This window comes from Plecotus auritus, assembly GCF_963455305.1.
Source record: "Plecotus auritus genome assembly, chromosome: 7".
NCBI classification, from domain to species: domain Eukaryota; kingdom Metazoa; phylum Chordata; class Mammalia; order Chiroptera; family Vespertilionidae; genus Plecotus; species Plecotus auritus.
The window spans coordinates 47,211,307-47,223,426 of record NC_137774.1 but is presented as its reverse complement, the minus strand read 5'-3'; the positions used below and the strand labels follow the sequence as shown (position 1 = coordinate 47,223,426).

General features: G+C 51.9%; 1 protein-coding gene across 1 annotated transcript in view; it reads left to right on the top strand.

The window, feature by feature from the left end:
* MYH13 (myosin heavy chain 13) overlaps positions 1–11,431 on the top strand; it is a gene marked incomplete at its 5' end in the record, with an annotated part of 48,029 nt that extends 36,598 nt beyond the window's left edge. Inside the window, 12 exons of the mRNA XM_080678119.1 lie at positions 1,529–1,725; positions 2,075–2,258; positions 2,623–2,788; positions 3,525–3,649; positions 4,545–4,853; positions 4,945–5,148; positions 6,473–6,598; positions 6,853–7,023; positions 9,135–9,239; positions 9,319–9,414; positions 10,821–10,955; positions 11,331–11,431. Coding sequence (XP_080534245.1) covers positions 1,529–1,725; positions 2,075–2,258; positions 2,623–2,788; positions 3,525–3,649; positions 4,545–4,853; positions 4,945–5,148; positions 6,473–6,598; positions 6,853–7,023; positions 9,135–9,239; positions 9,319–9,414; positions 10,821–10,955; positions 11,331–11,345 — 1,833 coding nt within the window. The 3' untranslated portion in view covers positions 11,346–11,431. The remainder of the gene's footprint in view (positions 1–1,528; positions 1,726–2,074; positions 2,259–2,622; positions 2,789–3,524; positions 3,650–4,544; positions 4,854–4,944; positions 5,149–6,472; positions 6,599–6,852; positions 7,024–9,134; positions 9,240–9,318; positions 9,415–10,820; positions 10,956–11,330) is intronic.
* Between the last annotated feature and the right edge of the window lie 689 nt (positions 11,432–12,120).

Here is a 12,120-nt window from a genome sequence, read left to right as displayed (position 1 = left end):
GCATCAGATCTCCTTCCTCAGCCCTAGAAAACTCTTCCAGCGGGCTCCATCCTCTGGGTCCTCTGTCCCCCAGGGGGTTCTGATGCACTTCCCTCTCCAGCTAGGGGCGTCCCCTTCGCCCCCTCCCTCCCCGCTGCCCCACGGCCCTGGCTTGACCATCCCTGCCTTTGTGTATTCTTTCATGCTGCCCAGCAATTCATCCGGCCCCTCGAGATGTCCTCCTCTTTCTTCTTCACACTTTGTGTAGCCCCTGCTGCAATACCCAATTTTAAGCTGCCCTCCTCCAGAAAAGACTACATGATTGTAGAGGCACCCCTGGGACATCAACATAAACATAAACGTCATCATCATGTTCTTGATGCCAATATCTAGCCGTTTATGTTTATATTGCAGGTCTCCCACTGATTTGTTAACTCCTAGAGGGCAGGAATAATTCCCCACTATAGTTGTAAACAGCAGGTATAGTGCACAGTAGGACAGAGCACACAGCAGGTGCTTAGTGAAGCTGCTCATTAGAGTGAGAATCCAGGAGTCCACAAACGTGTGTAATTGTAATTCAGAGGGCCGCGTGCACCGGCGATGCCTTATGGAGCCATCTTTTGGAAATCTCTCACGCTCTACCTAAAAAAGAGCCAGTGCTACATTTGTCTCCATCTTTCTGTTGTATGGAAAGGGCCAGGGAGCAGTGAGAACCGGAGCCTGATGGAGTCATGAGCAGGTCTGCAACAGAGCGCGCTGTCCTCAGGCCAGGACACGGTAGTCGCTAAGTTCTCCTCAGCAAAGTCTTGTTGTTTATTTGTGTCTTTAAAAGGATGCAAATGTATAAGCTGCTGCATTTGGTGGTACCACAGAGTGTTTGTGACTGGTGTGATGAGCGCTAAACCATCCGTGGTCCTGCCCAGACAGGGATGGGTGTGGAGGCCTCCGGGCATGTCCCCCTCTCAGGAAGGGGAGGCGGAGCGTGGAAGTGGCACAGATGGGTGCACAGATGTGGGGCCGCAGCTCACAGTGGCACCAAAGATGCCTTTGGGTTTTCACGGTCGCAGGGCTCCACAGCATTGTATCGACTTTTGTTTTAGTTCTTCTGATCACATGAGGATGTGGTCTCCACTTAGGTGCCAGCTCTCTAGCACTTGGTGATTTACTTACCGAGACCTAGGGAGCAGGCCCTGTGCACAGAGCCACAGCAGCCAAGTACCTACCCACCCCACGTAGAAGGCGATGCTGCTGCTTTACTTCCATTGCGTTGATTCTTAGGGGTACCTTCTAATCGTGGCACCTATTAACGGTGTTCCACCTGCTGTAGTGTGTCAGTTTACTTCTAAATTAAATATAATTAAATATAACAAAGGAGTCAGCTTTCTAAAAAGTAAGTAAACAAAATGGGTGAGGCGCTGTTACAGCCAAGTTTGGGAAGGCAGCAAGGAAATGACGATTCGACTTGGGGAAGTGCTGGTTTATGTGAAAATACCGTAACTTGGGAAATGGCCAAATATGTCTGCAATTTGTTATCACTGCGATTCCCCAGGCCAAGAACGCCCTGGCCCACGCCCTGCAGTCCTCCCGCCACGACTGTGACCTGCTGCGGGAACAGTATGAGGAGGAGCAGGAAGCCAAGGCTGAGCTACAGAGGGTGCTGTCCAAGGCCAACAGCGAGGTGGCCCAGTGGAGGACCAAGTACGAGACGGACGCCATCCAGCGCACAGAGGAGCTGGAGGAGGCCAAGTACGGCCCCAGGTTACGCAGGAGAGGTGACCCCGAGGCACAGGTGAAGGAACAGAGAACCAACCCTTCCTGGAGCACCCCTCCCTTCAGGCCCTGGGTTTTCTGAGCATTCACATAGGTGCTCCTGTCCTTCCTGTGGGGACCGTCCGTTCGACCTGGTTCCCCGGTGCCCCCTCAGTGACCAAGCTCTTTGGGACCCTTCGGATGTTATGTAAATCCTTTCTATTCATCAAACGCTAGGTCTTGCCCTTGTCAAGGTCCATTCCCTGTAGACTATTTGTTTCTCTTCCGGTGTAGCCCTTCTGAAATAATCCACCTTTGCCAAGGGAGAAACATCTGGTTCTCTTAGGAAAAAACTGGCCCAGAGGCTCCAGGAAGCGGAGGAAAACACGGAGGCGGTGAGCGCCAAGTGCATGTCCCTGGAGAAAACCAAGCAGCGGCTCCAGGGCGAAGTGGACGACCTGATGCTGGGTCTGGAGCGGGCCAACACCGCCTGCGCCACCCTGGACAAGAAGCAGAGGAACTTCGACAAGGTCCTTCCCCCTATGCAGTGGTGGCGGCGATGAGAGTGACAGCCCTCATGCCCACGTGTGGGATGCTCACACAACCTGCAGAGCAGGATGTCCCCGTCCAGGGAGCTTGGGGATTGACGGTGTCTCTTGACTTTGGTGACGGTCCCTCAAAAGGGAATTCTCTTTTTAGCTAAAGCTAATTCTGTTTCCTTTGAGATGAAAACATCTTTAAGAACACGGTGGATCACCGTAGGGATATCAGAGCGTGGGGACTGCTCTAGAAGGGGCCCCTGTCTCCCTAGTCCTAAGGATGGAAGGGTAAACCTCGGTGTTGCTGACAGTTCCCTTCCCTTCCTGCTCCTCACATGCCCTGTGTCCCCCCCAGGTCCTGGCAGAGTGGAAGCAGAAGCTGGATGAGGGCCAAGCTGAGTTGGAAGCAGCTCAGAAAGAGTCCAGGTCCCTGAGTACTGAAATCTTCAAGATGCGGAACGCCTATGAGGAAGTGGTGGATCAGTTGGAAACACTGAGGCGGGAGAATAAAAATCTGCAAGGTGAGCCCTGGCCGGTGTGGTTCAGCTGGTTGTAGCGTCGTCAGGTACACCAAAAGGTGGCAGGTTCGATTCCCGGTCCAGGCACATACTTAGGTCGTGGGTTCCATCCCCAGTTGGGGTGCATGCGGGAGGCAGCCAATCGATGTTTCTCTTTTTCTCTAAAAAAAAATAAAATGAAAATTTAAAAATCTTCAAGGTGAGCTCTCTGACCACCACAGGTGTGTAATATGGCCCTTCTCGTCCAGTCACCCCTTCCCCATGTGCACAACCACCTCCGGACGCCTCCTCCTTCCCACTGCCCCCCAAATGCGCACATCTGTTCAGTTCACCATGAAGCCTGAGGCCTCCTATGAAAGGCACAGTTGCAGAAAGTCGCATCCTCTAAACCAGGGGGCGCAGTGGGGTGCTGAGGTCCCTGTGGGAGAACATTTCCCGGGATCCTGTCTCAGTGTGGCATGCAGTTCTGTGCATGCTCTCCACACTTCTCTCCTCCATCCTCTGGGCCGCTGCAGAGCTTTGGGAAGTTTGGGGGCCACATGGTGCGCTTTCACTCGCTCTCTGCACAGCTCAGGTGAGGCAACCCACCTTCCTCTGCTCACACCTCACCCCGAGGGCTTCGCCTGCTCTCTCCCACATAAATGTCCTGAATGAATCGCCGGCCCTAAGCTGCCTGGCCAAGGCCTGCACCGTCCCTTGGAGTCTGTCGCGCAACCTAAATCAAGCCTGTCCTTTGCAGAGGAGATTTCGGACCTAACCGAGCAGATGGCAGAAACTGGCAAGCATCTTCAGGAAGTGGAAAAGACCAAGAAGCAAGTGGAGCAGGAAAAGTCGGACCTCCAGGCTGCCCTCGAGGAGGTGGAGGCAAGTTCTGGGATGTAGCACATGGGAGCTCAGGAGGATGGGCGCTGAAAGAGGGGCCAGCACACCCCTGGGGGCGGAGGGGGGGGGAGCCTTCCTGCCGGGAGGACCCAGGAGACAACTGGGCTCTGCTGTGTCCTCTGTGTCCGCTAGTCCATCCTGTCTCCCCTTTTGAAGATAGATACATTTGTTTATTATGTCCTCAATGTTTCCTCTTGGAAAGCAAGAAATCCTTCACCAAACATCCAAGAGCCCTCGTTTTTAACAGTAGCACACGATCCCCTCTGGCTACTGGGAGTCCTGCACTGACCACAGTGCCGCGGCCTGAGCTCATACTCAGCTGAGGCCAGTGCAGGGCAGCGCTCAAGAAGTTTCTAGGGAAATTTGCGTAAATTTGTCAAGTTTTACAAAGGGATAAAGGGAGAGCAATTGCCCTGACATTTTAGAGAATAGGTTGGCTCCTGACTTATATCCTTATTAAATAGACACAGTCAATAAAATTTTCACTAATTCCCCCCTCAAGACCTGGTTGTTAATAACAAAGGTTTAGTTCCAGTTTCATTACTAGAAGGGACATTCAGGAGCAAGTCATTTGAGCTTCTTGAGTGTTGTTCTACTCATCTGTAAAATCGGTGTTATTATCATACCCATCCTATATAATAAAAGGCTAATATGCAAATTGTCCCTGGAGTTCAACCTACCGGGAGTTCAACTGCTTACTATGACATGCACTGACTACCAGGGGGCAGCGCAGAATGAAGGAAGGCCCTGGCTGGCAGCCGGAAGGCCCTGATCACCAGCCAGGCCTGGGGACCTGGGCCTCTAGTTTTATCATAACAGCAGAAAATATCCATTCAAGTGCCCATGGCACTTCCAATCGCTCCTGTGCTTTTATCAGGGCTCCTTGGAACATGAAGAGAGCAAGATTTTGCGTGTCCAGCTAGAGCTGAGCCAGGTAAGATCTGAGCTTGACCACAAGGTCACAGAGAAGGATGAAGAAATCGAGCAGCTAAAGAGAAACAGCCAGCGGGCGGCAGAGGCCATGCAGAGCATGCTGGATGCGGAGATCCAGAGCCGGAATGATGCCCTGAGGCTGAAGAAGAAGATGGAGGGAGATCTCAATGAGATGGAGATCCAGCTGGGCCACTCCAACCGCCAGCTGGCGGAGACCCAGAAGCACCTGCGCACAGTCCAGGGCCAGCTCAAGGTGACCTTGGTGCCTTGGCGGGAGCGGTGGGTGGGGGGTGGCTGGGCCCTCGGTTTGTGGGCTCCAGCCTCACTCCTGCTGCCCCCTGCAGGACTCCCAGCTGCAGCTGGACGATGCCCTGCGGAGCAACAAGGACCTCAAGGAGCAGCTGGCCATCACGGAGCGCAGAAGCGGCCTGCTGCTGGAGGAGCTGGAGGAGATGAAGGTGGCCCTGGAGCAGACCGAGCGGACCCGCAGGCTGTCTGAGCAGGAGCTGCTGGACGCCAGTGACCGGGTGCAACTGCTGCACTCCCAGGTGCAGCCGGGCTCCCTCCACGGGGCTTTCTTCCTCTGAACATAGAAGGTCATGCGTGAGTGGGAAGTCAGAGCAAGGAAGGGTGAATGACTGCATGAAGGGGCTGGAGAAGGCTTCACGGTAGAAGCCATAATCTTAGAAAGTTAGGATTGTCGTTCAAAATAATTATCTTTGTCATTTTTATGAGTTTTTTAAAAATTCCTTTTTATAAACAAATAGAGAATACAAGCAAAGGAACAGTAGAAAAGTGCTAACCATATTGTTAACATTTTGAGACCTTTCATGCTAAGCCCTTGTCTATGTCAATAAATATTATATTTTTTGTAAAAATGTGATCAAACTTTTTGCAACTTATTTTCATTTAGCAATATGTCATGAATATGTTTCTACATCTTTAGAGAGTTTTCTATAACTGTTTTTAATGACAGAAAAGTAGTCCATTTTAGTTGTGTATTATGGCATTTTTATTTAACTAATTCTCTGATTAGATGTTTCATATCATTCCACCAAAAAAATTTACTATTAGAAAAACTGCTATGATGAACTTCTTTAAAATTTACTATTAGAAAAACTGCTTATGTGAACTAAGTTTTTACATATATCCATTATTATTATTTTCCTAATATTCTTAGAAATAAATAAATTTGTAATATACTGTAAACTGATCTTTAATTAATTTGTCCTAATTTTTATTACCCATTGGGAGCTCTTTCCTATAAATTCTCAAAGACCTTAGCTATTATTTTTTAAACTTGACCAATTTTATTGTTGAAAATATTTCTTTTTTTAAAATTCTTATTTCTTTGATTACTGAGGCAGACATTTCATCATATTTTTTGCCACTTGGATTTCTTCTGTTGTGTCTTACCTATTTGTACTTCTTGCCTTTTTTGCTTATTGATTTGTTTTACGTTAAGACAGGGAATATTTTTCAGTAATAATCATTGCAAATGTATTCCAGTTTGTCCTCACTTTTACAATTCCATTTATGGTATATTTTGATCATTAGAATTATTTTTCATTTTATATAACTATATCAACAAATCATTTCCTTCTTCCAGCACCTTTTTGAATAATCTGTTCTTCCTCAAATATTTGAAAGCCCACTTTTATCATTTATTCAATTATTTCATGTGCAATTCTTGGGTCTGTCTTGGGACGTTCTGTTTGGTCAAGACCAAAACAGTGTCTAGCAAACCCCGTGTGAAAATGAGGAATGGAACCTGATCATGGTTTATGTCCTTCCCCACCGAGCCCTCTCCCTTCCAATTGTTTGAAGTGTCCAGTTATAACCTACACTTCCGGTACCTAATTTTCCTTGTAGAACACAAGCCTGATAAACATCAAGAAGAAACTGGAAGCTGACATAGCCCAGTGCCAGGCAGAGGTGGAGAACTCTATCCAGGAATCCAGAAACGCAGAGGAGAAGGCCAAGAAAGCCATCACGGATGTGAGCTCCATTCTTTCTTTTCAGAGATGCCCTTGGGGGAGAAGGAGGGGAACTTCTAACCTGGGCATGACACACAGGTTCCATCTCCTTAAGACCTAAGTCCGTCAGTGGTGGCTTCCTAAAGAGATGAACTAGCAACGTGGGGGAGTGCTATACATCAGCACACACAGCACCAACCTTAGCATCTTGCACGTGCTCTGGGGAGGGATGGGATGGGCGGATGGCCCATGGATGTTTTCTGTGAACTTACCCAGGCGGCCATGATGGCCGAGGAGCTGAAAAAGGAGCAGGACACCAGCGCCCACCTGGAGCGGATGAAGAAGAACCTGGAGCAGACCGTGAAGGACCTGCAGCACCGTCTGGATGAGGCCGAGCAGCTGGCCCTGAAGGGCGGGAAGAAGCAGATCCAGAAGCTGGAGAACCGGGTAGCTGGCCCGAGGGGACTCCCTCCCAAAGTGATTCCCAGTCCCCGGGCAGAACCACAGTCTGGAAACGTGGGTGGTGGGAAAGTGGCCACTGACTAAGCAGACTGCAGACTTAGCTTGAGGACTTCTTGCAAAACTCCCTGTGAGCCAAATGTCCTACCTGTTTCCTTTTCGCCGATCCCTCCACCCCAACTCACGCAAATCCACTGTAGAATGCTTCTGCCTCAACAACTGCAGTGTGATGACATTTGTAAATGTTCACATTCTGGTTTTATAGAGTTTCAGACCTACATAAAAGGGGGGGGTGGGGTGATACAGTTTACAATTTTAAAAGTACACGTTTTAGTGGTATTTAAGTTTTGGACCAACCTCCACTTCGATAAATAGTGGTCCATCCTGTGTAAAGTCTGGAGTCTCCCTCTGTCTCCTACTCCTGGACCCCACTCCCTCCCCTGACTTCCCCATCTCTGAAGGCATCTGGGGCATCCCGGGGAGGGCGATTGGCACCTCCTGTGCCAGCGCGCCATGTCAGTGCCCCACACAGGGCAGCCCTGCGCTTTGTCATCTGGGAGTATACTTTGTGGTTGTTTAGTTTCTTTGCTGATCAGTCCCTTTGTTGCTTGTTTCCCTTTAGACCTGTGATGGTATATTTAATTTGTTTTTAAAATGGGCTCCGCTACCAGTTAATATTTTGAAGAAGGGCTGTGTGGAGGAGGTTGTCAGATGCCTCTTGTCCCCAGGAGAAAGGAAATGGAAGAGTGGGAGGGGAAGAGGAGGAGGAGGCCACCAAGAGAAGGAGACTACTTATCCCAGCAGGAAAGACCCAAATACAGTCATTCTCCCAGCCAGCCTCCCCCGGAGGTGGTCCCAGCACTGGCACACTTGAAATGTGAAAGGGTTTTTTGGCTGGAAACTACGCAGCATGAGTAGCAAAAGTCAACACCAGGGAAGTCGGGGCTTCCAAAAAATATCTTTACATGTTTATTTTTAATTATTTCCAGTCCTATTCTATTAACATGAGCTTAGGCCTTCAGGGAGGAACTCGATCCCTTACCACCCTCTGATTCTGTGATTCCTGGGTTGGCAGGGGTCCCTCAACCAGCCTCCACCCTCCCCCACCCCCGCAGGATGAGGAACCTTCAACATCCTCCCATTCCCAGCTGCCCAGTTACCCTGGTTTCATAAACCTTACAGAGGCCTGGAGAGCTCCCCCCGGGAAAGAATGTTTTGTAGAACCTGAAGGCAGACAGCTCCCAGGACCCACTGGGTGTGGGTGGGGGTGGGATCTTGTTTGGAGTTGGGGCCAGAGGTGGCCTTTTCCACTGGTAGATTGCAAAGCTGAGCTGGGGAGTCTGCAAGCCCAGAGCCGTCCTGCCTGTGGCAGCGGGATTCACACTCGCTGGCCGCCACCCCACGCCCTCTTTGGGCTCTCTCTGATCAGGGAGTTGGGGCCACCATTGGTGACCTGCATTCTCGATGGCTGTCCTCTGCCGTCAAGACTTCAGGCAAGGTGGACACGGCTATGAAATTAACCACGCCTGTGTAGCGCCGTGTCGTTTAAAAACACTTTCACGCCTTTGGTGTCATTTGATCCCACACTGGCGGTAGCTTGGGCAGGAATCATCATCTCCACCCCAAATGCACAAAAACTCATTCCCAGTGCGGGCAGCTGCCCTGCTTTGGCTCACTCAGCGGACCCAGACTTGAGCGCTCCCTGGACTGCTCCTGGCTCCGGTTCTCACCAGGACCCCTGCTGCCTCACTCGGTCAGGGGTCAGGAGCCGGGCCACCTAGAGCAGCCATGCAGTCTTCGCCTGCGGGGCCAGTCGGGCTGAGGCACAGCTCTGGCCAGGCTGCGTGGCACCAGAGGAAGCGGCTTCCTTGCAAAGCCGGACCCGGTAGCGGAGCTGTGTGCACCTACGGCTGCCCCTGGCCACAGAGGTGCCTTCTTCTCATTTGCATAAAGCCCACCGCATGCAGGCATGGTGGCCTCATGAGTACACGTGGCTTCTGCATCCTCGGAAGAGACGCTGAGATCACCCTGCAAGGACAGGCGCCCAGTCCATGGAGAGCCGGGGCGGTCTGGCCTGCATTCTGCGTTCTCTTTACCAGGTGAGGGAGTTGGAAAACGAGCTGGATGCTGAGCAGAAGAGGGGAGCAGAAGCTCTGAAGGGAACCCACAAATATGAGCGAAAAGTCAAGGAGATGACTTACCAGGTAGAGGCTCCGAGCCTGGGTGAGTGCTCTGACGGGAGGCGGCAGCGGCTGGGGCTTGGCAAGGACGCTCTGTTCATAGGCCGAGGAGGACCGCAAGAACATCCTGAGGCTCCAGGACCTGGTGAACAAGCTGCAGGCCAAAGTGAAGGCGTATAAGAGGCAGGCCGAGGACGCCGTAAGTGGGGGAGCTCTCGGAGGCCCACGCCGGCCTGAGTGTCCCCCAGCCCTGCTGGGAGTGTGTTCGGTTTCCTACAGTCCACAGAGCTCAGGCGGTTTTCACAGGCCATAAAACAAGGACACCTGTACCCTCCCTCCCCCTGTCCATGTAACACATCCTGCCCACCTCCTCCCCTCTGCCCTTGCTTCACCCCATGTGACCAGCTCCCCCCATCCCTTCACTGGGCCTCATCCCAGCTCACACTATCCCACCCACCCCAGAGCGTCTTAGCCCACCTGCTGGCCTCTCTTCACCCTGACTCAGCCCACTCCACCAGCCGTCCTGCCTCTGTGATCTGACCTTAGACACTTCATCCCACTCCCCTCCCTGGTCCCCATCCTGCACACCACCACAACTGCTCTCCCTGAGCCCTCCCTGATGCCCATCACCCCAGTCCTTCCTTTTTGATCTGCCCTCGATCAAACAGGGAACACCAACAGGGAAGAAATGAAATGGGCTGAAACCGACATTTCCCAAGTATCTCCTGGGGAGATTGGGTCTGAGGGGTGTCAACAGCAGGAAGCTGGGGCGGGAGGGGGGCGTGTGGGGAGGGGGATTTCTTTTATAGAAAAGAAATCAATTGGAAATGCTGGATTTAAAAACATTGAACTGGTTGCTTTACTTCAAGAATTTCTCGGGTTTTGTAGGTCATATGAAATTGACTCTGCAAAGTGGAAGAGGCATTCTAGAATGTAGCATTTCCCACCTTTCATGGGCCTGGGCACCTTGTTCTTATATGCAGAGCTTCCCACAGGACCAGTGTTCTGAGGAACAAAACAGGGGGACCCTGCCCTACATAAATGCCTGAGCATGTGACTCCTCTCCTTGTCCTTTCTCTTCCCTGCCCCGGGGGCTGGTTGGTTCTGTCTTGATATCAAAGGGACAGATCTGCACTGGTTACATAGCAGGGAGACATGTGCTCATCACATTAGAAGAGTGGCAGTGGGACTGGCCAGCCTGGAGGGGGCCCAGAAGGCCACCTTTGTCAGGAACCCTTGGCTAATGCTGAAATAGACCCAGACAATGGCCCGGCCATAGGCAGATGATGCTGGGAGCAGGAACAGGGCAATGAGGACTTGGGCCATTGGTCTCTGACACCTCCAGGTGCCGTGGGAGGAATCTGGACTTGGGTCTCTTTCAAAAAGCTCCAGTGGGAGGACAGCATAGAAAAGGGGTGCAGGGACACAGGGGTACAGGTTGCATCCTCACCCCTGGATTGCTCAGCTTTCTATCCTCTGCCATCAGTGAAGCTGGGACCCAAGCTCTCCTGGTCCCCCTGTTCTCCAGAGGCCTGCAGGGACTGAGGGCCTCAGAGCCAGAGTAAGGGGCTGCCTCAGCCTCCTACCCCTCTGTCTTCCGCTCAGGAGGAGCAGGCCAACACGCAGCTGTCCAGATGCCGGAGGGCCCAGCACGAGCTGGAGGAGGCTGAGGAGCGGGCAGACATCGCCGAGTCCCAGGTCAACAAACTGAGGGCCAAGAGCCGAGATGTTGGGGGCCAGGTGAGAGCAGACTTCTTCCCTAGACGTGCTGAGCCCCAGGGATGGTTCGGAGGGTATCTATGGGTGCCTCTTCCCTGTGCTGGTCATTGGCTCACAGATGCCACTACTTTAGCCAGAACCCATGGTTCTAGGCTCCAGGAGAAAAGTGAGGGACCAGGGGCCACACATCTTATCACTCTCATCCCTTCCTGTGGCCAGAGGCCCTGCTTTCCAGGGGGTGGACTCCTTCCCCCGGGCTTGAGGGCCTTGGCTTTGGTCATGCATCCATAATATTTGTCTGAGGTTCCAGCCCTTGCAGCCGCCCCACTTGCAGACGACACTCAGCCTCGCCTTCGGTTTGACTCATATCCTGTGTACGATTTTTTTCTCCCACAGAAGATGGAAGAATGAGGCCCTCCTGATGCCTGTTGCCATGGGCACCTCCAGGCAAGTGGAGGGAAGATATTGTGAGAAATAAATTCTCCTAACTACTCAGACACTTAGCTCCTCTGTGTTTATTACCACGGCCCATCGCTCTCCCGTGGGCTGCCTTTTAGATCCTCGCCTGATCTCTCCTTCATATAAAGAGAGTAAGGAATGTGAACATGGAGGCTCCTTGCCCCAAGTAGAAAGGGGAAGTCCAGCCCATTGCCAGATAAATCACTGGCTTCCATAGCATTTCAAAAGAAAGACCCTTCAGGTAACTATAGCATATCTTCTTCCTGGAACTCATGATTCTTTCCAATTCAGTCCCCCATTTCTTCCTAAATTTACAGATAGGGAAACTGGGCCCAGATGGATTTAGTACTCTGACGGTAGTTGTTCAGGGCAGAGTGGAGAATAGACCCAAAGATTCACAGACTCTACCCAGGGCTCTTTCCTCCAAGCAAGTCTGCTTCCCGTCCCATCCCTCCTGGGACCACGTTACCCTCCTCTCAGACCCACCCACAGCTCCCAGGCAGCGGAGAGGTAGTAGGTGCTCTCAAATGTTCCACTCCCGGGAAGACAGGTGCTTTGGAAGATTGGACAGGGGCCTGTCTTGCAAGCTTTGCTTCTTCCTCTGGCTGGGGTCACTCCTCTGGACCTGGATGGATTCCCCTCACGATGCTCGGGGCCACCGGTGAAGGGAGCAGCTGGGCCCCAGGAGCCACTGACTTCCAGACTCAGACCTGAGGCTGGGACCAGG